This window comes from Arvicanthis niloticus, chromosome 12 (assembly GCF_011762505.2).
Source record: "Arvicanthis niloticus isolate mArvNil1 chromosome 12, mArvNil1.pat.X, whole genome shotgun sequence".
Taxonomy (NCBI): domain Eukaryota; kingdom Metazoa; phylum Chordata; class Mammalia; order Rodentia; family Muridae; genus Arvicanthis; species Arvicanthis niloticus.
The window spans coordinates 4,685,026-4,710,730 of record NC_047669.1 but is presented as its reverse complement, the minus strand read 5'-3'; the positions used below and the strand labels follow the sequence as shown (position 1 = coordinate 4,710,730).

The window sequence follows — 25,705 nt, the reverse complement described above, 5'->3', positions numbered from 1 at the left end:
AGAATGAGACCTAGGTTCCTTCCAGCAACATATTTTTCTGTACAAATTATAATGCATGTAGCCTGAGGGTAACTTCCAAATATAGCCTCAAATATAGTCTGCTTTTGAAGAAATGAAATGGTTTTAATTTTTTTTAAACTCGTGTGTGTGTGTGTGTGTGTGTGTGTGTGTGTGTGTGAGAGAGAGAGAGAGAGAGAGAGAGAGAGAGACGGAGAGAGGGAGAGAGGGAGAGAGGGAGAGACGGAGAGACGGAGAGAGGGAGAGAGGGAGAGAGGGAGAGAGGGAGAGAGGGAGAGAGGGAGAGAAGGAACCGGGAACCGGGAACGGGGGAGGGGGAGGGGAGGGGGAGGGGGAGGGGGAGGGGGAGGGGGGAGGGGGAGGGGGAGGGGGAGGGGGAGGGGGAGGGGGAGGGGGAGGGGGAGGGGGAGGGGGAGGGGGAGGGGGAGGGGGAGGGGGAGGGGGAGGGGGAGGGGGAGGGGGAGGGGGAGAGGGAGGGGAGGGGGAGGGGGAGGGGGAGAGGGAGAGGGAGAGGGAGAGGGAGAGGGAGAGGGAGAGGGAGAGGGAGAGGGAGAGGGAGAGGGAGAGGGAGAGGGAGAGGGAGAGGGAGAGGGAGAGGGAGAGGGAGAGGGAGAGGGAGAGGGAGAGGGAGAGGGAGAGGGAGAGGGAGAGGGAGAGGGAGAGGGAGAGGGAGGAGAGGGACTGAGACTGACTTTCATGCTGATTAGGACCACGGTCTGTAATGCACAGAACATTGGCCTCTGATAATAAGAAATTTAACCTTTCAAAGCCCTAACTTGGAAAACTGTCACAATTCCCTCTCAATCCATCACTGAATATATCCTGAGAATCTGCACAATGGACACTGAGTTAGGTCCAAAGAGGCTTAAGACAGCACCTCTGAAAGCAACACAACATGCCAGCTATAGCCCTGACAGCTGAAGGAGATGGTCTAGGTGGGGTCAGGGTGCTGTCTCTTGGCCAGGCACAGTCTCAGTACTTCTTAAACAGCAGGAAAGACTGCATGCTTCTGAAAAGAAGCTGACCAGAGGCAAAGTGTAAGGAATACACTGTGCACCATCAAAAACAGTGGGGCTCTCTTTTTTTGAAGTCCTCAGACTCACTGTCTTCCCAGTCCTTAACCTACCCTGCAACCAAAGCTCAGGCACTTACCCAGACAGAAAGTGAGCGGTCCTTGCTGCCAACAGCACAGCAGCAGTATGGGCAGCTGGGCTTTGCAGAACTCCCATTCTTCTGCTTCTTCTTAAAGATTTTTGGGTTGAATTTCTAAAGCCAAATAACCACAATTAAAATAAGTAAATACCAAGATGTCCTACAAGTACAAGTACCCAAGTGTACTGGGTAGTTTTTGTCAACTTGACACAAACTAGAGTCTGCTGGGAAGACTCTCAATTGAGGAACTGCCTCCATCAGACTGGCCTTTAGATGTGTCTGTGGGGCAATTTCTTGATTAACGATTGATGTGGGAGGACCCAGTCCACACCTGGGCAGGTGGTCCTGAGTTGTGTAAGAAAGAAACCCAGTAAGCACACTCCTTCATGGTTCCTGCCCTGACTTTGCTCAATGATGGACTATAATCAGGATGTATAATCCAAATAAATCCTTTCCTACCCAAGTTGCTTTTGGTCATGGTGTTTATTAGAGCAGGCAGAAAGCAAACTAGAACACCAAGCATCAGAAACACCAAATCTCCACCCACAGATAGAGGAGCCCCTCAGACTCCAAGCTCGGCACTGAGCATGCACAACTCAGTCTTGAAAAGTACAATGAGAGACTTTGCTGATGACGCAAACGAAAGCTCAAGACAGTCAGAAAATAAATGCAATGGTAACGTGAAGACTGGAGATAGCACTACCACACACTCTAGTTATGAAGCCAGCAGACAGGTCAAGGGAATAAGTGTTACTGGAACTGACCTTTTTAGTTCATCCTTGTCTGGCAGAGCCAGCCTTAGGACCTGAGGACAAGTTGAGCTTGCTAGGGGACTTCAGACACCAGAGCCAGCTCACTGCATCCTTTTTTTTCTTTAAATGAGTGTTTTGTCTCTATGTATGTTGCTGCACAACTTGCAGTGCCTGTGAGGGCCAGAAGATGGTGATGGAGCCCCTAGGACTGGAGTGAGCTGCCGCATAAGGGAAGCCAAAGAGACCAGCAGGAGGGCCTCTTAATTCTTTCTCCCTGGCCATATCTGTTTGTCTTACTGATGGACAATGACATCCTTAACTGTCTGCTGGCATGGAGAGCTGATTCCCTGAGGTACCTCACAGATGCTTTAGAAAGACTAGACACACAAATGGATCAAGAAGGTGGAGCTCTTAGAATCGTAGAGGAGTACATCTACAGGTAGAGAAAGGGTAGCTCCTAAGAGCCTGGTATCAGATGCACAGAGATGTTTTTCCCTCTAGAGGGCAGGCAGGAATGACCATATACTGGACAAGATGGCAATTGAATGTGTGTGCTCTGAGCTTAACCTTCTACTACCAATAGCTAGGCTTGCAAAGTTCTGTGGGTCCTGATAAGGTGAGTGTTACTTTCTTACAGAGCAGCTGAGGACCATATAAAAGAGAGATGCAGAACCACTGTACTAAATATGAATCAGTGATTGCAAACATTTATCAAGAATGCCCTAGTCACAACAAAATCCAACACAGACTCCCAACACAAAACAATTTTAAAGAAGCAGTATTTTGTTTTATTCCTAAAAAAATTTTAAGGTATAATGTATTACACTTACTTATGATCAATTTAGAAAACATGTAATTTAAAACCCATTTCAATCATGTTCACTATCATCAACCTAACCATCAATCTCTCTTATATTTGGTTATTCTACATTAAAAAAAAAAAAAAAAAAATCCAGATTCTAAGAGGTTACTTGTAACTCCTCAATAGCCTGACTTGGACAGTCTCAAGACATTCTAATTAAAGTCACCCAGTATGGAGCTCGTTCTCTCAAGTCTAAGAGATGAGCAATGGCTCTCTGGATACATAGACTTAGCTGTAACCTGGTGATAGAGCACTTGCCTAACATGAACAAAGCTCTGGCTCCAACACCATAAACAACAAAGACTGAATGCACACACCAGTACTCTCAGAATAGGCTGCTGCTGGGTGTAGGGAGAAGCACACCATTCCAAGGGTACCCAGAATGCTCTGTTCACAGGAACTGGCCAAGGGAGCACCTATGGGCAGACATGAAAGCTAGCACTAAGGTACAATATTCCTAAAAACAATCCAGAAGACATTTACCATTTTAGAATTTAACAAATATAAAACAATCCTATATACATATTCCATTTTACAAAAATAGTCTTAAAATATTTAAGCATGCTTAAAATGAAAGATGTACCATAATGTGCTGACTCCTAGAGCCCACCACTCAGTCTCCATGAGACACAGTCTTAGAAAGAAAGATACCTTTGGGAAGATAAACCCTCCCTAAGCTAACACATGTAGGTTACAGCAGACGGCTCAGGATGATGGTTTTGATTGATAGCTAGGATTTCTGAGGTGAGGGACACTCACCACAACAGTCACAGCTTTCCGGTGACCCACGAAGTCCATGTTGGTCTTCCAGCCCTCTCGTTCGATGATCTGAGCAGTAGGACCAGAATTATTCATGGCATGGGCAGATACCAGATAATGGCCATCAGGTGACCAACTAAGCCGGAGCACATGCGTCGTTCCTCCACACTGTAAATAAAATCCAAGCTTGAAAGGAGCTCAAGAAAACTCTCCCCTCAAGGATAAATCGAACTGTGATTTACAGATGTACATTCACGGGACAAGCACCTTACTCCTGCCTGAACTTTATATTTACAGTCTCTCCAGGTAGCACACCAAAAATCGCTTTCTGTCAAATGAGTATGGAAACTGTGACATTACCCACTCCCTGCTTACCCACAGGACTGAACGTAAAACACCAGAAGACAGAATCTGCAAAGATCATTCCTTTAGTCCACCAGCTCTGCATGGGCCAAATCTATCTGCTTCTGTACAGGACCTGTTAGCCCCAGCACAGAGTATCTACAAAGCATCCTCAAAAAAAAAAAAAAAAAAAAAAAAAAAAAAAAGTGCTACAGACACTACCCACAAGCCAAACGGAAACATGTGCCTGTAGCACAGTAGGTGTCTTCACTGTGCTACCCACTCCCTTGAAGTTGTTTCTACACATTTAACTAGTGAGGACACCTGTGAAGAAGAGGTTTATATAAGTCTAATACAGTATAGAGGCACAACAGAAAGGCACCAGTCCTATATTGGCCTGAAGGATGACACAGGTATTCCTTCATAGATCCTTCCTACAAAAAGAAAGAAAAGAAAAAAAAAAAAAAAAAGAAAAGAAAAGAAAAAAAAAAAGAAAGAAAAAAGAAGAGGGGAGGGGAGGGGAGGGGAGGGGAGGGGAGGGGAGGGAGGGAAGGGGAGGGGAGGGGAGGGGAGGGGAGGGGAGGGGAGGGGAGGGGAGGGGAGGGGCCAAACTCAAGATCAGCTTGGGTCAGCCTTCAAGACCAGGGTTATGATCTTACTTTATGCTCCCAGAGTATTAGATCAAGACCGGGTGCTGCAGGAGCACCTCCTCAGCCCTCTGTGGAGGAAGGCCTCAGGGCCCCCTACAGCTAGTCTAGGAACCCAGCCCTGTGCCTGACGTCAAGGCCTCAACATAGATGTGATAAGTGTGACGGCCACATCCCCTACATCAGACAGCGGTGGGCAAAAAAGGTAGAGGAAGTAAAGTAAAATCCGGCCTTAGACCTAGCCCAGCAGCTGGTGCTGGCTTGGGAGAACTGAATACATGATTTTAATTTTCATACTGCAACTGACCATGGCCAGTAAGCAAACACTTACTTATCTCTGAAGATACCCACTCCTGTGTCCCATGCTTTGTGAAGTCTTCTCTGACACAACCCCCTTATCTAGGCTGTATCTGTAGTCTGGACACTACCTTCACCACATGGATAATTCACATGAATGTCTATATTTCCCACTGGGCAATGAGTATGAAGGGGAGAGAGCACATCACAATCTTTTCTTATTTGTCTATTCCCAGTATTGCTTTACATACAAAAGATACTTAACAGATGTCTAATCAATGACTGTCAACTCAGATTCCACATGAAATCAGAACACAAGTAGATAGTAAAATACTGCAGAAACTACTGCAGTCTGATCTCCCTCCATGATATATAAACTGTATTCTTCCCGACAGAGAGGTCAGCTGGCCTACAGTGGGACTGTCAATAAAAGAAAGCAAAAGCATAACCAATAACCTACGAAAGCCTCTTCTACATGACCATTCCACAAGGCACTGGTGGAAACTCCCCAAGGTAAGAAAGCAGTCCACCCCCAAGTCAGGCACATAATGCTACAGGGACAACTCATAGGTTTTCTTTAGCTTTAATATCTGTCACTAAATACTCTAACAAAACAAGAAATGGTACCAAGAATTAACCAATGGGATCAAGAAGCTTCCGCAAAGGAAACTATTGGCACAACAAAAAACAGCCTACAGAATGGGAGTCCTTGCCACCTATTATTCAAACAGGATATTAATATCCAGAGTATATAAAGAACTAAAAATAGCTGCTGGAGGAATGGGAGTCAATTTTCTTGATGAGTATAGCCACTGGTTGGTACCCAGGACCCAGAAAATAAGCCAACACTCATGTACATGCAAACAACACAAATTAAACTCAGAGATCTATTTTTAAAAAACAAAAAAAAAAGAAAAGAAAAAAGTCAGACAGTGATAGAGCACACCTTTAATCCCAGCACTTGGGAGGCTATGGCTAGTGGATCTCTGAGCTACAGGCTAGCCTGATCTACAGATTGAGTTCCAGGACAGCCAGGGTTACACAGAGAAACACTGTCTCAAACAAACAAACAAAAAACAGAAAAGGAGGAAGAGGAAGAGAATGTTAGAAAAAAGGGTTTCAGAGAAAGTAGGAGATAAGTGAATATGAATAAAATATACATGTGTATAGAGCTATCAAAGAATAAATTTTAAAAATGTTTTTAAAAGGAACAGTGAAAAGTAAATAAACCCCCCATAAAAAAGTAAAACTGACAATAAATGGGCTAACAAAATAAAAGACCTCAAAAAAAAAAAAAAAAAAAAAAAAATTTTATATACTTTTAAAAGTGTCTGCTATCCTTAGTCACGTGGAAAACAGAAATTAAAAATACTCTGAGATTCTACCTCACCCGTCAGAAGAACATCAGTCATCAAGATCCCAGGCAGTAGCAGCACATGCTGATAAGAATGTGGGGGACGGAACAATGATACAGAATCAGCACACTGAGAGATACAACTCTAGATGGTCCGTCCACCTTATCATTCTTGGGCTTGTACCCAACTCTATACCCTGCCACAGAGATGCCTACACATCCATGTTTATTATAGCTGCATTACTTAACCCCTAGATGTCCATGAGCAAAAACATGGATAATAAAAAATATGGTAGACTTACCAAAGAGGAACTGTATTCAGCCATACAGAAAAAAATCAAATTATGAAATTATCAGAAAAATTGCTAGATCTAAAAATTATTATACTAACCAAGGTAATTTACACTCAGAAAATTTCACATTCTCTCTTGGCTTAGGGTGGGTGGGTATGTGGGTGTGTGTGTAGGTCAGGAAACTAGAAGGGGACCACAAGATGGGAAAAGAATACTTGAGGAAGTGTAGCACTCAGCAAAGCATAAGACATGGGAAGTAGGAAGGAGGTTACCAACAGAAGAGGATACCAGAGAGGGAATGGAATTCAGGGATGAGGCAGGAGGAAGATCAACAACGATAAATTACATTTCAAAATGCAATATTGAATCCAAAAAGACTGTATGCTAATTAAAATTACTAAAAATAAAAATATAATAAAATATTTTTCATTCCAAAGCTGGCCATTGAACACTTCATCAGAAAGAAAGGATTTTTATCACCTAACTCATAAAACTAAAGCTCAGACCCCTAGACTGCACGCACCGCATGGCCTATACCATGACCAGCTCCCTCTGTTCAAAAGTGGAGCAGGGGCAGAGGCCAAGCTCTAGGCCATTCCCAGTTACCTCATCAAAAGGTTTGGTGATGCTAGTCTCTAGCTGCCAGTCCAGCGTCCTCCATACCTTCAGACTTCGGTCATCAGCTTGAGAGGCAATATATTTACCAACGGGGTCCCAAGTCAAACCTTTCACTAAGCCTGAATGACCTCTCAGAGTTGCAAGAATTTCTATAAGGAAAAAAAAATATGAACAAGGTGTTATTTATCTTCTATAAGAAAAAGAAAATAACCATCACACAGGAATGTAAGTTGTGATGGCCAATTAAATGGACCTGAAGGTACCTAAGCAGTCTAACTTGACCAATCCCACCCTTAAACGCAAGCTAAAGAGCCCTGTGTTTCACCTCCACCAAGGCAAAAGCAAACTGAAGAAATGGCTGCATCACGCAGGCCAGCATACGCTAACATGTGGGGGCCACACAAGACCCAGAGGAACAGTAGCGAGGTTAGAAGCTGGAGCCACAGCTGCCAATTCTGACCCCAAATCTTATCTGTAGCAGGCTCAGATATTTGTAACCCTTCTGATGTAAGTAAGCCTCCTAGACAGCCCCCAGAGGTAGCAGGTCTATGAGCTCAAGAAGGCCAACATTTAGGGTCTTTTAAGTGAGTTATCTGGAAGTCAATGCTGAAGACACAATGTGCCTAAGACACCTCATTCGGATCTGCAGTCAATGCTATACCAGTCTCTAAAACTGCCTTTTCTAAGGCCAAAACAAGTGTCACCATACATGCTGGTAGTAGCTTCAGAAGAAATTAAAATGGCTTAAATCCACTCAATGGATGATGTGTTTTAACCCGTGAGAAAAATGGGCTCAGGAACCACGTAGTATGTGTAGAGCCTGACTGTCCTGGAACTCCCTTTGTAGACCAGGCTGGCTTCAAGCCGCAGATCCACCTGCCTCTGCCTCTTAACGCTGGGATTAAAGGTGTATGCCAATGCACCCAGCTATGGCAAATATTTTGCTAGTTATTAACTGCAACACTATACCAAATTACATTATCTCTCATAATTTTAAATATATAGCAAGCTACTCTCTTGCAAAACTACGTTTGTGGTACCCCCATATCTGCTGGATGGTTTCAGAGATGGCCACTAAGCTAAGGCCAGAGCCCAAAGGCAGAAGGCACACATACTGTACGTGGAGTGGCAGCATCTCAGTGCCAACTGTCCACATGCCACCTTCATGAATTATGATACACTCAAGCTAGTGCTCAGCTTGTTTTCTTTACCATAAATCTCTTTTTAAACATTAAACAAATACAGTTGATAAGGAACAGCAAAACTGGGTTACTGACAAGACACTCAAATCCTTGACCACTTAACTTTCTGTGACTGAGATTAAGAAGACGGACAACCCATCCCCTTCCCCATCCTGTTCCACATTAACAAGCAGTGCTTTTGGCAACAGGCCTTTTTGGTTGCTACACAGTAGGGAGAACACCAGACCTGGGAACTTCACGGCATTCCAAATGACGACAGTGTTATCCACGCTGCATGAGGCCAGCCAGGCGTCATGGGGAGACCATGCTACATCCATCACATCTGGAAGAAGACAGGGTGTGATGGTAAGAGCTCTTACCTAGTGTGCACTTGAGTTATGGTAAGCATGCTGCAGCAGCCTTTTCTGTAGACCAGGTCAACTGACTGCAGCTTTTACTCATGAGTACACCTAGTCTGAGACCCTAACAACTACTTTTTATTTTGTCATTTTCCAGTGAGCACAAAATTTCAAGCACTAAATTGGCCACAGTGCCCCATGCTATTTACAGACAAAGCAACTGAGGACACAGCCTGTGAGAACTTCTAAGTCATGTAGCTTCAAGCCCACATATTAAGAACCACAACCTGAGGTTTCCTGCTTCTGTGCCCTCAAAGATGCTCTGTGGCCTGCAACCTTGTATTTGGTCCATGCTGGTCCATATGGTGTTTCATCTCAACACTAGATGAGCAGTGGAAAGCATGCAGCAGAATACACAGGCAAATCAAGAACATGGCTGTCTATGTGTCAAAGAGGCTGTCCTCACTAAACTTCCAGGAACACCCCTTCTCTGTTGAACCCCCACAAAAGCAAGCACCATTTGTTTCCTACTTTCCTTTGTCTCCTCTCCTTCCTTCCTTTCTGGCTTTTGAGATAAGGTGTCACATAGCTCAGGCTGGCGTAGACATATAGCCAACAATGACATGACCTTGAATTCCTGACCATTCTGCCTCCACCTCCCATGTGCTAGGTGTATAAGCTGCCATGACCAGCTTATTGACCCTCGTTTGTTTGTTACTCAGTTTTATTACCTATAACATAGTATTTCTTTAAATTCCTACCTTCTTAAGAATATTGTGAGGATGATATGTAAGATGCTGCAGTAACACACTACCAGGTTATGTCAAGGCACTAACAACCATCAGCTATGTTAGTGACAATGACCGTTCTTGCCCTGGTATAAGAAATGTGGTTTCACACATTCTTCTAACACCAATACCTGGAACAGTTCAGTGTCACCTAGTCTTTTCCCTGCAGGAACTTTTTTTTAAGATAGAAGAAAGATATTCAAAGTTAAATTGCAACTTTTCTAGATTTTTTTTAATGACAGCCTACTGGATCTTCCTTCCTTCCCTTTGTTGCACTGTGTTTGATGGCACACAATTCATATATACCAAGCATGTTTCATTTCATACTCTGTCTAGGAAATCTTCACAGCTTCCTTTGTTTTTCTCTATATTCCACATGAAAACTATTCACTATTATAAATACACCTAAATCAATACTGAACACTAACTACAAGAGCTCTATTGTTTTGTTGAGGTGGGGTCTTGCTTTGTAACCCATGCTGGTCTTGAACTCGATATGCTCCTAGGATAACAGGTGTTTGCTACTGCCCCTAGCTCTGTAGAGCACTTTTCAAAGCCCTCTATGAGCTGAGCATAGTGTGTACAGAAGACTAGGCTACATATCAAAACCCTATCTCAAGATAAGAAAAAAGACTTCTAAGCCTTTACATTTCTACATATATTTACCTCAAAACTCTCTTATTAGCAAGGAGGATTTCGACCATTTTTCCTTCTAGTTTATTAGGCACAGTTTTCAATACAAGTCTTATTTAGATTACTAGTAAAAAGAAATCTAAAGTAATCTTTTTAGATTCATTTGCTCATGTTTTATGACTGCCTACTGTGAAATCGTTCTGAGCAGTGCATGGTAACGTAAGAGTGTTTATTTGTTGAAGAAAACAAGAGCTTACAGCTCTGTAGAAGTAGGCACATAAGCTCCAAAATTTATAATACTTAGTCTACAGCAGAAAAGATGTAGTCAGCAGTCAGGCATGGTAGTGTACCCCTTTAATCCCAGTCCTCAGGAGGCAGAGGCAGGCAGATCTCTGTGAGTTCAAGTATAGCCTGGTCTAGAAATTGATGTGGTCAAATAGAACCCAGAAAATAGACATGATTTTCTTAGACTAATTTTCTTAGACATGAATTTCCAGACTAATGTCACACATATTATGCATCAATGTCAACTAGTCATACTAGTCCCATACTGTAGAAGCTTAAGAAAGTAGACTGTTACTACCCATCATAATTTCTTCTATTCCTGCAAGCTAAACACACCACCTGCTAACCTTGAAAATGTCACCTTGGCTAGAGAGCTCATAAATATTCACTTCTATCTTAATTATCTCATGTTTTATCTCCTATTTATTTGGGCATATGTTGTATTTATTGAGGCTTTAAGTTAATTTCATAAACGGCTTAATGGTTACTATAGGGCATGTGAAGAGAATCCATTGATGAGTCCATGTGGTACACAAAGTTCTTCAATACAGTGAAGCCTTCCTCAGTGCTGCTTTACCCAAAAGCTTACAATGTGTCAAACACCACAGATACTATGAATATTCACTGTAACAGTGTTTTCCACTGGACAGTCTAATATCTGTGCCTGGTTTCTCAGGGAATTCACACCTGTAATAATTTTCTCTGAACTCCAGACTTGGAGCTTGCCTTTAAACTGTTACACCACTCAGTCCCCTCTGCTAAGATCAGCATACCTGAGCTCCCACCCCTAACCCTAGCCTTTAAAATGTAATTTCTGTTTGTTATTATTCCCACTATCATTCTAGCAATTCCAAGAGGACAATTCTTCCAAAACATGGGGCTCTAGGTTGCTTAAATTCACAATCCTCCTGCTGCAGCTTCCTGAATGCTGAGAATAGGGATGTGTCACCAAACTCAGTTTATCATTAGCTTTAAAGGCACAGAATTCTGCCACGTTAAAAGAAAAAAAGCTCTCTGTGAGCATCTTTTTAAAGGCATAATTATTAGAGAGTAATGACTAGCTAGTATTCGTCTTAGAATACCTAAGATGACTATGTAGCATAAGTCATTTAAAACTACTAGTAGGTTATAATAGACTTCTGTTTACTCAAATTCTTCTACATAGATCAAATTTTATTATTAAGCATTAACTTTTTGAATACTTTATTCTCTAATATTGCTATTAATGTTTCTACTTTTATTCAGGTTGTTTATGTTCCCCTGTTATTTCCTATTGGGGTTTTGAAACCAAAGGTTCTATCTTGTTTTGAAGAACACAACATGAGGGAGCAGGTCTGAGGCCGCAGGTCAGAACCTCCTGCAGGGGATCAGCACCGGCCCCACTCTGAAGCTCCCTGGTCTCCGATCTTCTCACTCACAGATTCAGACGTCCCTCGAACATTAATTAAGAACTTGGGAGTTTGTTTCTTGCTTTTGTTTTTGGTTTTGGTTTTAGCTCAATGCTTAAATATTTTTCTAGATTATCACTTCTAATTCTGTCCTTTTATTTTCTTTTCACCTCTAGTTAAATCTGTCAGATATATTTTTTTTCACCTTTGCTTTTCAAAGACCCAATGGCTTCTTACTCATCTATCTGCTTCTCACTAACATTCCTTCCTGGACAGTTCTACACAGACCTGCTACCAGAACCAGTGAACAGAAGTATGAAATCTGCCACTTGAAAGGAGCCAACCAACTTACCTGGTAAAGGATTCTCAGAGGAGATAGCACAGGAGAGAATCTCACATGATAGCTCAGCCCAAGTCTCAGGTTAAGGGTCCCATTACACTCCTCACTGACACCCTACCTAATCTTAAACACCCTCTTAGATATTTGTGTCAAGCTCCAGTGAGGCCCAACTAGACTCCCTGCTATAAAAGTGAAAAGGGCAAATTACACATGCTTGTTGTTATCAAACATCAACACAAGGGTCCTGCTTTAGCTTTCTCAGAGAGGTTTTCACTAAGGTTCTATCTTTGGTTCTTAAGAGATGAATTTAGCCTGTGTGGTGATATATACCTTTAATCCCAGAACACAGGAAGCAGAGGTCAATAGAGCTCTGAGTCTGAGGCCAACCTCAGACTACATAGTAAGTTCCAGTACAGCCAGGCTACATAGGGAGGCCCTTGTCTCAAAAGAAAACAAAACAAAATAAAACAAAAAGATCCATTTCTCCTTTTGGAGTGTGATGAGATGACTCAAGTGAGGAGCATATCCAGACAGCTCTTAGATAGGACCCAAACTCAGTTCCCAGTATCACACTGCCTGTAAGTCCAGATACAGAGGATCTGATGCCCTCTTCTGACACTTCCAAGGGTATCTGCACTCACATGCACATACCCACATGAACACATTATTTTATTTTGGTGTTGTTGTTGTTGTTGTTGTTGTTGTTGTTTTCTTTATTTGGTTAATTAGGTGTTGCTTGTTTGTTTTTGTTTTTGTTTTTGTTTTGTTTTGTGGGGACAGGGTCTCACTATATAGCCTTGGTTAGCCTGGAATTCATTATGTGGACCAAGCTAGCCTTGAACTGATGACAGAGAGATCTGCCTGCCTCTACTTCCTGAGTACTAAGATTAAAAGCATGCACCACATGCCTAGCCTGAAGACATCATTTATAATGAAGTATCTTTTAGAGAGAGGGCAAGGCAGGCTGGAGAGATGGGTCAGCAGTTAAGAACACTGGCTGCAATTCCAAAGAACTCCAGTTCAATTTCCAGCACCTATATTGTGGCTAACAATCACCTCAGACAGCAGTTCCAAAGGATCTAACATTCCTCTTCTGGCCTCCACAGGCATCACACACACTTAGTACACAGACATATACCAAAAAACATTCATGCACACAACAATATAAAGATAATCTCCAAAAATATTTTTAAGAAATTTGTTTATTCACTTAAAGTTAAAAGAATCTTCTGAACATATACTACCAGTGAATTGTGACCTATCCCTATGACCTTGTATTCTACTAGAATTCCAGGCTCAATCCTAATGGGTTTCTGCTGTTCTTGTTTTGTTTTTTGTTCTAAAAAAAGGAGTTTCTTTCCTGCTGTACCACAGCCTTCTCTAGAATCTGAACTGTATACATGTAAACCATACTATTAAGTGCATGGGCTTTATACAAACCAGTCATCTTCCTCTTCAGCTTAAATCTATAAAATATGACTCTTTCCAAACAAAGCCTATTTGAACCACTTTATAAACATAGTCAAGGTCAAGTTAAGAAAGTTGTCAATAGGAAGAGTAAGACAGCTCAGTGGGTAAAGATGTTTGCTACGGAGCCTGACAACCTGACTCTGATCCTCAGAATCCACATGCCAGAGCCAGGGGACTGACTCAGCAAGTGTCCTCTCACTTCTACATGTTCATGTGGTATACATGCTCATACACACAAACAAGTTAATGTATGTGTGTGTGTGTGTATGTATGTATGTATGTATGTATGTAAAAAAAGAATGAAAGGAAGGAAGGAAAAGAAACTTTCCAGTGGGTACCTACAGGCTTGTTTGTCAGGAGTAAATAGAATGTGTTTATGAACTTAGTGATTTAAGAATGAAAGTACTCCTGCAGAATAAGCAACAGAAGGCTAGGAGCTCCATGCTAAACACATACACTTACATGTTCTGACAGTGTGTGTTGGTAATTGAATGCAGGTGAAGGCAGGTGGTGGAGACAGTGACTACATAAACCTTAAAGGACAAGTGGTGATAAAGAAATCCCAGGTAGTACTTTAAGAACCAAACAGCTGCAAAGGTATATAGAGGTGCTAATGATTAAGGCAAACAAAAGGGATCCACTCACCCAAAAAAGTAGCCCACTTACCGCCTGAGTGACTCCGGAGGATGGAGACACACCGCCATTGCTCCACATTGGCAAGCTTACCACTGGAGCCAAACACAGTACTGGGCCCAATGTACCTGTGTGAAAGAGGGATAAGATATGCACTCATGGAGTGTTCCAGACACTGTTCAGAGATGTTCCCTGTAGCATAGCTTATCATAACAAACAGAAAAAGCAAAACCAGACAGCAGCTAAAAGCACCAGGTTGTTAAACGAAAGATGTGGCAGAAGTGGTAACTTATGATCAATCCATGCACTTGTGAAATAATACTCAGCCACTGCAAATCTTCAACAGGAAAATTTTCAAGACAAAGTGAGAGAAGCAGACCACAGGACATCATCTACAGTATGATACCATTTACATGGCTTTAAAACTACATGTAGCACAGACACTCTACACATGGAATAGAGCACAGAAATGAACATCAGAAAAAAAAAACAAAAGTTTAACCATGGCTTCCTTTAGGTTATAGGACTATGAGCTATTTTATATTTCCAAATTGCATACTAAACATATTATTTGTGTTGGTTATTCAAAGTAGAATATCACAAATAAATAAGTAAGTAAATATAAGCACCCGGGCATGTGATGTACACCAGTAATCTCAGCACTCAGGAGGTAGACAGCAGTATCAGAAGTTCAAGGTCATCCAAGGTCTGGGCTACATGAGACCCCAACTTTTTTAATTTAAAAAAAAAAAAAAAAAAAGAATATCAACTGCATTTTAATTTGAAGGCAAGGTCTCACTCACTATATTAACCAGAATAATCTCAAACTCCTGGGTTCAAGCCAGTCCCTCCTGAGTAGCTGGGTTCACAAGTAGGAGCTACTATGCCTGACTCAAAAAAAAAAAAAAAAAAAAAAAAAATTAAGTCCCTTCCTTTATAATGAATTCAATATTCCTGCTTTAAAAAGTAAGTAAGAAAAATACAAGAGTCACAGGTACTGACTCCTTCCAGGTGGAGTTACATGGAAGAGGACACCATGTCCAGAGCCTCTGCAAACACCCTTTGCTCTTGTAAAGCTAAACACTTACCCAGAGAGCTCTTAGGGCAGCCAAGTGGGCAGAGAAGACAGCATGACTCAGCTCTCAAAGTTATGGCCATAATTGCTCTGAACAATGATGCCAGGTCTGGGACCAATGTGGCCCAGAGTCACATGGAAAGCTTATTGTGGGACACAGTATCATGACCCATTAAGCTCAAGGGTAAAGAAAAAATTTCCACAGAGGATCCTTAATTTACTGCAAGGCAAGGCTGCCACAAAATGAGGCAAGGAAGGTGGGCTCTGGATTCCCAGACATGATTCAGATCTCAGTCATTTTGTATGTGAGGGACAAAGAAAGCCACAGTGTCAGTGGCTATAAGGATTAACCCTTTCTTCTCAGCTAAGTCCTGTGTCCCAACAAGAGGGTAGCTGACCTGGTCAAGAGGCAGAACGGAAGCCTCTGAATCATTTGTCAGGCTTCGTCCACTCTGACCTATGACAACTTCTTGCTACTTATGAAGTTAGGACTTCTATGCCAGGGTGGGAGAGGTGACTTAGATAAAGACCAGCAAAGAAGCTTCTAAAAATTAAATGTGAAAAAGGAAAATGATGCTTACGTAGCCCGCTTCCACACCATAATCAGTTTGTCATCTCCCCCAGAAGCTAAATACATCCCACTGTTTGACCACCGCACACAGTTCACACATGCTGGGAAGAAAAAAAAATAAGGTGATGAAAATCCAATAGGCATGCCCATTTGCACTATGCAGAATCTGGCAAGAAGTAAAAGGTTTATAAAACTACCTAATCTATTTAAAGCATTTACTGTGTAAGAATCCCAGAGAAACAATTTAGTTAAACACTAATCTTGTGCTATAACAAATGACCAGAATAGTCTAAAGAGGAAATATGCATAATCTGAGGATTATACTGAATGAGACAACAAGAAGCTTATTCCTATGAACAGCAATAAACTTCAGTATTTCCAAAAGGTTGTCTATTAATGAGATGAATTTCAATACGCATTATTCTCAAAATGAAACATGTTACTAGGAAGGCCACGATGTCTTTTCCAGAACTTTTCAAGAAGTTGCTGGGTAGAACACACAGCTCTGAATAACCTCAATTACCCAGAGCCATCCCTTTTAAATTTAGATTTGCCAAACTCATCAGCACAGGAGACTGACAGATTCTGTTGTGTAGTTAAGCTTAATCCTGCAGACATTCCCCCACACTTCCAGGCTTCTGCTAGGTTACAGCCTCCAGGAGCACACACAGCTCAATCTTGGGAGATATGAAATATGATTCATGGACCCTAACAACACGTTTTAGTTGATGCATAGCCCATGAGCGACTTATGCTCTAGACCTAGTGACACTGAGAGGCTTGCTTATAAGAACTCACAAAGCAGAGGAAGGTACTAATACCTAACACTAGTAACTGACAATGGTCACTAAGGCATTACATACAAGAAGAGAAGGAAAACATGAAACTGTTCCACATTCTAAAGGGTCCTGGCAGAGAGACTCTTACTGACAAAGCACCAATCTGAGATACCTGGTGAGCTGTCTCTTATGTACCCTTCCCCAGAACCCTACTGTGTCCAGGTCATTGGTCCCAAAGCCCCATGGAATCAGGCAGTAACGACTCATGAGCAGGAAATCACCAGAGGTACCTGCAGACTGTCCAAAGATGGTTCTGTGGGCGGGCCGAGTCTTCTGCCGAATAACTCACCCAGGTGTGCAGCCAACATCTGTGCCTTCAGACAGCAGGCCGAGGGGAGTTAACGCCGCACGGGGCCTTATCTTTCTAATTACAAACACATGTGCTAACCTTGGGCACTCTGCCAACACGCAAAGCCTGCAAAGGGCCACTCTGTAATACCTAAGTGATTGTCCATCTGGCAAAGCATCTTGGGAATATTTTCATCCTTCTCGTCATCCTCCTGGAGGACTGGAGACATATTCCAGATCACAACCTTCCCAGAATCCTGCCCTGGAATGAAGGAGCAAGGAAAGTTCAATATGCAAGAAGTGGAAACTTGATATTGATAACAATAACTATAGAAAATGATCATTTAGTTTCTATAAATCATACTTGACTACATCTAAGCAGACTTATCTTGAATTATTAATGTAAATGACACAAAAGGTGAGGGGAAAAAAAATAACAGGGACCTAAAAGAGTGAATTTAATAGTAGCTGAGGCCAGCCTGTCTTTACAAAAAGAATACTGACTGAACTACAAATTAGGAAGAGACAGAGCCTATTTGGCCTCTGAGGTCCTCATTCCTATCCAGAACACACAGACTCCTCATCTACAAAACAAAGAGGAAGGAAAGTCACTGCCAGGCCCCTTCAGGTCTGCATGTGCACTGAGAAAAAGGAGAAAAGTGCAGTCCCTACCAGGGTTTCCCTCCCCTTCAAGGTGCTGCCTGGATCCGGTGGCTGTTTCCAGAACTGACTGGACGCTTTGAGACCCAAATTTGAAATGTGCCCTGAACACAGGAAAAAGGGCTCATTACCTTCTTATCTGCCCTTTGCAGTCACCTATAGATGGAGATCAACCAAAAGAGGGAATTTAGGAGGGTCATAAGTTGATGTCAGCTGTACTGAAAAGTCTATCTATACATTTTACTAATTATTTTTGTTTTCTTGATTTCCATTGCTATAGTTAACACAAGTTATGAAAAAAAAAATGAATGTCTAAAATGGATGTTCCAAAGTAATGACAAAATTTAAACCTCTTCTTCAGCCAATATGTAAAAATATTTCCTAATTATCCTTCTTAGACCAGAGGGGAAACCTTTTTCAACCACAACTGCCTTGTATCTGCCTCTGTGCAAATTACCTACTGTGTGAGCCCACCCTGTGAGCACCTGGAAGGTGGGGGAAGGAGTCTTGATCAAATGCTACTTCTTACCACTATAAATAAAAGTTTGGTTTCCTGGCATTGGGGGGGGGGGGGGGAAGGTGTTTGTTATCTTTCCAAACAGAGCTATGTTACCTCAATACCTACCACAGTAGATGTTGAAGGAAGCGTGCTGATTATACTATGAATGCTATTTTCAAATGCTCTGGACATTCTTATTTTCTCACTAACACAGTCAAATTTCTTTGTCCAGAAAAATTGCAGTCTAGCCATCCATTCAAGTGAAAATACTGACAGAATCCTTGCCTCTCTGTAACTAGACTTTGTCAGAGGGGTGTGGGGGGTGGTCTTCCTGCCAATTTATATCTAATAACTGGGGGTGTAGGGATGCAATTTCATTCTAGCTTTACCTTAATAAAAAGCTTTAATTAGAATAATAAGCCAGCTTCACAATATTTATAAGATCATCCTATGGACCCCAAAAAGTATTTATCTTAAAGTAGGACTTCACTTTGCAGTCTAAGCTGCCTAGAATTTATATCTTCCTGTCTTTCAAGTGCTGAGATCCAGGCCTATGCAACCATATCCAGCTCAAAAAAAAAAAAAAAAAAGTTTGTGATTCAATCTGTTCAAACTGTGCACTTTAAACTCGGTCACAGTCATATTACAAAGCAACAAGTTGTCTCATTACAGTTAACTATGGGTCCAGGAGAAGCAGAGTACGGCAACAGGGAAGTGATATTCACTCAACAAACATACCTTGTCCTCCAGTTGCAAACTTGGTCCCATCAGGGTGTATATCAACTGAAAAAATCGGCTTCCCTGGAAACAAAGAAAAACACATCTAGCTTGGCTTTTATTCACTAGAAAACAATAAATTTTCATTTTTAAAATATTGATTACTCAAATAACATGTCTAAATTTACACCTAGGACAAAACATCAGGCTGTAGATAAAATTACTTGTGCATAAGAATGGGGAGATCTAACAGCTTTAGTTAGTCAAAACAGCTAGACTCTCCCAACATTAAATAGCTGACAACCCGACAGAGACTAAGCATGTCATCACTGAAAACAACAGACTACAGCATATCTGGGTATTTCCTGGGGACCTGCAATAAAAGCTCAAGTCACAGTCCCTGTGAGAGGACTCCCACCTATCCTGATGACATTTCCCAATCATATGAGTCTGTACTTGGCTGACAGCTCGCACAGGACACTCTCCATCCTTTCTGACTGGCTATCTGTCAAAAGCAGGTCTAATGACTCAGTACAGCTGAGGGCCCTCCCTTCTCTTCAGATTTTGGTTCCTGAAAGTGGTCCTGAAAGTCTATACTACACATGTGTAGCAATTCCCTCCAAGATTGAGCGCTTTATCTTGGAGGGAAGCTTGGAACACTCAAAATGTTCTGAAGGGAGGTGGAACATTCCAAACTCAGGGAAGGCCCTTAAAACTAGACAGTAAACAACAAAACCTCAAAAAATTCCTGAAACTGACCCTAACCCTAGCCAGAGGACACACTGGCTCCCTCCCCTCCTTCCCAAGAGTATCTAAGCAGTAAAGCCTACTGAGAGACTTTCAGAGCAGCTGAATTGCCTAGAAAAGACAGACCAACTGAGCATGCTGGAAGAGATACTCTCCAGTCAGTGTATCAAGCTGCCCGCAAGCTGTGTGGTGGACTCCAGGTTCCAGCTTTCAAGAGCTGTCTCTCATGCCAGGGTGGGCTTTTCGGAGACACAGCTGTCTTTGAGTCATCCATACACCTGTATGTAACCCCTCATGCACACTCCTGCAAGTAATCCAAAGAAAAACCCCAATGGCTCACCAAGTTGCACTTTGATGATATCCTTACTTTGGTCGGCCATTGGTTCACATCTCCCCTGAAGTAGTATAGAAAGTCTACCCTCTCAGCATCCCTCATCTGAATCTCGGTTAACATATATGCTCTATTAAATTCAATAATCAGTTCCTAAGAGTAAATGGTTAAAGCAGGCTCTTAGAAACAACAAAGGGCCCCTTTGCACCCAGGCCTGGTTGAGGCAATTGGCTTGCAGGGCAGACCAACTCAGGCAATGAAACCGAAACCAAGTAGTCTGTGGAAGGTAATCTAAGGACCTTGTGCCTAGTGGGTATCTGTCCATCTCCCTGGTCTGTTTCCAAGACCAAAGGGACAAAAGTTTCGGGTGTCATATTAGTTGCTACTGAGTTCAAACTGTATCATCAGCCTGTGAATGACAGGTTAGAAGTTTGACAGTAACTGAGCATCAGCTCTAGAATTTCGCAAGTGATAAGGTGGGAGCCCCTGCTGTCTACCTGAGAGAGAGCTGTAAACGCTGCCAGGGACCCCATGCCAGTATGGAAAATCCAATGTGGGTACCCAAAGGCAGTAACCAACATGGGTCCTTGGTGATGTTCCTTGCATCATCTTCCAGAGTCTTATCTGTTCAGGTGATCAAATCAAGCAGACAGGAAAATATCTTTTTATTCTTACTGGTCACTAGGTGGTAGTGGGAGAAACAGCAGTGCAAGAACACTATGGATCAGGTGTGCCAAATACAAATAGATACCTTTGGAAAGTTTGGCAATCACACTACATGTTCTATGGTCTCCTTTATTCCAAAGGAACATAAGCTAACACCTTAGACTCTGTCATCATACTGGCAGCCTTTGCCTGGTCCCCAAGTCCCTTCAGTGATCTCCAGGCTAATCAAGAGCCAACTCTACAGAAACCGGTCAAGTCCAGACAAGCACCTGCTTGGTGCCTCTCTGGAGTGAGTGAGTGAGTGTGAGTGAGTGAGTGTGTGAGTGTGTGTGTGTGTGTGTGTGTGTGTGTGTGTGTGTGCGCGCACACACTCGAGTATGTACTAAAAACTAGCTTGGACATTGGACAGATAGCAGACTCGGTCTTCATTTTCTCTGACACAGGTTATCCTTTTATTCCTAGGCTTCAAGAGATAAGCCCCGACAAAGCTCACACTCTAGATAGCTCTGAAGGAACAGACCTGGTAGTGAATACACGTAGAGATGGGCCTGCAAGTCCATCTTCCCCCAGATTCCAAACACAGTAGATCTTAATTAGTTTTGTCTTAGTTGTCAAGAAAAGAACCCATGAACTGGCAAGATAGTTCACGTAAGTGTTTTCCACCGAGCCTGACAACCTAAATTCAATCTCTAGAATCCACGTGGTGGAAGAACCAACTCCTACAGGTTGTCCTCTGACCTCCACAAATACACTGTGGTACAGGAGAGCATGCATACAAACAAACAAACACATATGTTTAAAAAATTAAACAAAAAAAAAAAAACCTTTCTCACCCAATCTACATTAATGAAATCTACAATGTGCCCAATACAAAAATACACATAGTATGATAGCATAGCCCTACCTATAGGGAATTCCCAGAATTAAAGATAATCATACAAACCTAAGTAGAAAGACACAGCAATATACAGCTACACAGTTTAAAACAAAAACAAAACAAACCTTCACCTAGCCTGAGGCTTCCTTCTAAAGTAACAACTGAATTAAGTTAGCCTCAACCGTTGAGGACAAGTCAGCCAGATGGGTAGAGGTGAACTGTTGATTACACAGATACTCTCAGACCACTGAGCTACCTACAAGTCCTGCCGTGAATTAGCTCCTGGGTTCTAGCATTTGAGAGCTGGCACTCACACTAGCACAGGCTTCTGAACTCAGCAGTCTTTCAGTCATTCCTGCTCCAAATATGTAACCCTCCATCTATACCCCTTTAAGTAGCACCAATAAACTCACTGATTTACTAAGGTGGATTTGGTGGAACCTCCACTGTGGTCTGTTGTTGATTCCTTAGCCAGGGTAAGTAGACATTTGTTCACCTCTCCAGGGAATAGTGTCAAATAGTCACAAGATAGAAGAAAACTGAATTCATTAAGTTGTCCTTTGACCTTCAATATATCCCATGGTAAATATATATACACACTCCTACACACAAAAAAATGTAATAAAAATAAAACTAATATACAAAAACAACAAATTGGGCCTCATTAAAAAATGTGTGTGTGCATGAAGGGATGAAGGAAAAGACATGAGAGAAGCATTTGAAAATGATATAAGAGACTGATATCCAAAATATATAGGAAAATCCTAAAAATAAACAAAAAAAATCAAAAAACAAAATGGACACAGGAAGGCTGGAAAGGTAGCTCGGACCTTAAGAGCACTGGCTGCTCTTCAGAGAACCCAGGTTCAATTCTCAGCAACCACATGGCAGCTCCCAATTGTCTATAACTCTAGTTGCAGGGGATAGAACACCTTCTGGTTTCTGTGAGCAGAAGGCACACATGTGGTGAGGACATACATGTAGGCAAACAACCAAACACATAAAAATAAGAATTAAAACATTTAAGACAAAACAACAACAAAAATGGACAGACGGCACATTCAGTGGTTAAGAGTGGTTAAGTGCTGCTCTTTGAAAGGACTTGAATTCAATTCTCAATACCTGTCAGGCAACTCCTAACCACCCGTAAGTCCACTCCAGGAGGTCTTCATCCACTCACACCTCCCTTCATGTAGACACATGCCTACACATAATTTAAAAACAAACTTTTTAAAAATTAAATAATAAACACAGGACTTAAATACACATTTTCTGTAGGAAGCCGCGGTTAGCAGTGATATATCCGCCATTCCAAGATGGTGCGGACATCGTGTCCTCCCCACTAGTAAACAACTAACTGCGCAGGTGCAAAGGCAAAAGTGCGCCAAAAGTCACTGCCCATCCCGAGGCGTAATATTGGGTGATGAGTGAACAGCCAATCAGAAGTGAATACGTCACTCTAGGGTGTATTTAAGCAGAGCCTCTTCCTGTCTTTTCGTCTTTCCGCTTCTGCTTATACGAATAAAGCCTCGCTGTGGTAACCACCCGAATATTGCCTCACATGTCTCTCTTCCACGGGCGAAAGGGGACACGGGAGGGGCGCGGAACAATTTTCCCTATAAAGACATGAATAGGAAGCAATGAAAAGATTCTTTCTCTTCAATCCTGAAATCCAAATAACATCACTTTAGTCAAATAAAGGTTAGTAGCCAGCAAACTATAAAGTGACAAATATTGGCAAGAATGTGGAGAAAATGGAAACATTGTTGGGATTTCAAAATGTAAAACATGGTATCACCATGACATGAAAGTTTGAGGGCTGACTAGAAATATTATGATCTAGCAATTCTACTTCTGAGAACCTATCAAAATAAGCAGAAAGCTGAGTCTTAAGAAAAGCCAGCCTGAGTTATAAAGCAAGACTCTGTCTCAAAATATAAACAAAAGGGAGTGCTGGAGCAATGCCTCAGCAGTTAAGAGCACTGGCTGCTCTTCCAGAGGACTGGGTTTAGTTCCCAGCACCCACATGGTGGTTCAGAGGCATCTATAATTCCATCCTAGAGAATCCAATGCATGGGAATACAAAGGCCTTAACTCTCAGTCTGATTTAGAACCATTCAGCTCCATACATACCCACACAAAACCATCTGTAACTTATCAGGGTCACTGCCACCTCAATCAGATATAATCATCTCTTGCCTGGATCACCATAACAGCTTCGTGAGAGTCTCCCAGCTCCCACTTCCTCCTGCTGTGGTATAGCTATTTCCTCCTCATAAGGCCATCTGTGGCTCTTGCTCCACCTCCATTCTAGTTCATCATCGGCCTATACCACTTCTCAAATTCATACTGCGCTACTACCAAGAGTACCCTAACTCGCCCCCAATAGTCCTCCTATGTACAAAACTCTCAATCAGGCAACCTTTGAAGCAAAGTATGTGCTCAGGCCTCCCAAAGCATGTTGTATTTACAGCTGTCCTACTCTAGGTAGTTACAGTAATATGTAATTATATATATAATTACATATATAATAATAATATATATATTCCCCCAGAAATATATATACATATATATACATATTGTATATGTATATATACAAAGCTCAAGACCAGCCTTGCTGTAAGACTAAGACCTTGTCTCAAAACAAATAAAAACGACAATAAGCCTAAAGAAAATAACTGAGATTCTCCTATACCTATCTCTCCCTAGTATTGCTTAGTCTCTGTGGGCTCTTCTTCTCCACACTGACCTACCTGCTCTGTTGGCTCTTGCTCAGGATGTTTCTTTGCTCTCTGGCCTCACCTGCAATGCTGATGTCCTTGCCATTTTTATACAACATACTTGCTATCATCAAACTTGCCAGGCACACACTGGTGGCTTTCCATCCTTCTCCTAGGTGTCACTTGCTAAGCAATTACTCTGAAAGTTTTCCCCCTATACCCCCTCTTTGCTGTGAACAAGATGCCCAGCCCCAGCTCTCTAGACGGATGGCTTCAGTCTGGGGAGCTGTTGAGTTTCGTACTGTTTCTAGCTTTTAGCTTAGGCCCTGACTCACACCTACCCCTTGATATTTTTCAAATGGGTAGATTTATTATATAATATTTATTATATTAGATATATTTATTCTCTACAGGATGGTCTTTGGAAAGTGCCATAGCCCTGAAGTCTGCTTCAACAAAGATCTATCCTTGCTCCTCAAAGGAGACTTGCTGCTCCTATTGTCTACCCTCATTATGTGCTGTTTTCCAGGGTAACTTTCCTATAAGCTTAGTCTATCTTATGTTGGTTAATACATCAGGCAAATATTAGTTTCTTTTTGTTGGAGGAGGGGTGTTAGTCAGTTCCTATCTGTTCTATTTATTCTACTTCCCTTCTTAAAAATAGAAAACTACAAGGATATGACCCAGCTTCAAGGTTCTTAAACTGTGGGTCACAACCCCATGTATGAGAGCCACAAAAAATCAGCAACAATAAAGAGTTTCTGATGGCACAATGACTCAAAATTAACCCTGTAGTGGTTCTGTATGTTTCTGGCAGTTCCTGCCTGTGATGCACTGCTCAGCTTCACTGCAGTCTAGGTTCTAAACATACAACACGCACTTTTCACTGCACATGCAATAGTGCACAGTGGCACCGCTTGAAACATCTCAGCTCACACTCAAGATTACTCGGTTATGAACCACAGTGTTTTTACTGTGCAGTTTCCAAACAAACTTGTTTGGACTGTATCATATTAGAATGTTTGACTTTAAAGTTACTATTTGAGTTTCTAACTTCAGTTTCACAAGAAACAGTTCAAGAAGTTTTGGCTTGGCATTAATATAGTATTTCCAACAATTCCTAAAATGTCCTTAAACATACTTCTGCACTATGTATTTTGCACTATGTATTTATAGAAAGTAGTTTTCAGCACTGGCAATTATAAAGTCAAAACATTAACTCTAAAAAGTCTAAGATTCTTTACATCACACAATATCAACTATTCAGCTGATTCAATTCTTCATGTAAAAATAGATATAACCAGCTCATTAGTATGTAAATTCACTTGTCTTCAATAAATAGCAAAAGTATCATAAGATTGTTTGAAAATAAAATTTATCAATATCAGTAAATGTTATATATTTATATAGCCAAAAATCACATAAAAAAAGATTTTTGGGTGAAAAATCGTCAAAAGTGGAAAACTTGACAGGTGTGATGGCATATACCTTTGAACCCAGCACTCAGGAGGCAAAGGCAGGCAGATCTCTGAGTTTGAGGCCAGC

General features: G+C 41.8%; 1 protein-coding gene across 4 annotated transcripts in view; it reads right to left on the bottom strand.

Annotated features, from left to right (window-relative positions):
• Hira (histone cell cycle regulator) overlaps positions 1-25,705 on the bottom strand; it is an 80,677-nt gene that overhangs the window by 48,200 nt on the left and 6,772 nt on the right. The window contains exons 2-10 of one of the 4 annotated variants that reach the window (XM_034514800.2): positions 18,841-18,903; positions 17,616-17,759; positions 17,095-17,205; positions 15,828-15,918; positions 14,205-14,299; positions 8,523-8,618; positions 7,083-7,243; positions 3,544-3,711; positions 1,171-1,284 (exon numbers count right to left, since the gene is read on the bottom strand). In XM_034514800.2, coding sequence (XP_034370691.1) covers positions 1,171-1,284; positions 3,544-3,711; positions 7,083-7,243; positions 8,523-8,618; positions 14,205-14,299; positions 15,828-15,918; positions 17,095-17,173 — 804 coding nt within the window. In that variant the 5' untranslated portion in view covers positions 17,174-17,205; positions 17,616-17,759; positions 18,841-18,903. Of the gene's footprint in view, positions 1-1,170; positions 1,285-3,543; positions 3,712-7,082; positions 7,244-8,522; positions 8,619-14,204; positions 14,300-15,827; positions 15,919-16,885; positions 17,059-17,094; positions 17,206-17,615; positions 17,760-18,840; positions 18,904-25,705 lie in introns of those variants that run through there. The other 3 variants (XM_076942632.1, XM_034514799.2, XM_076942633.1) reach the window with 3 other exon arrangements.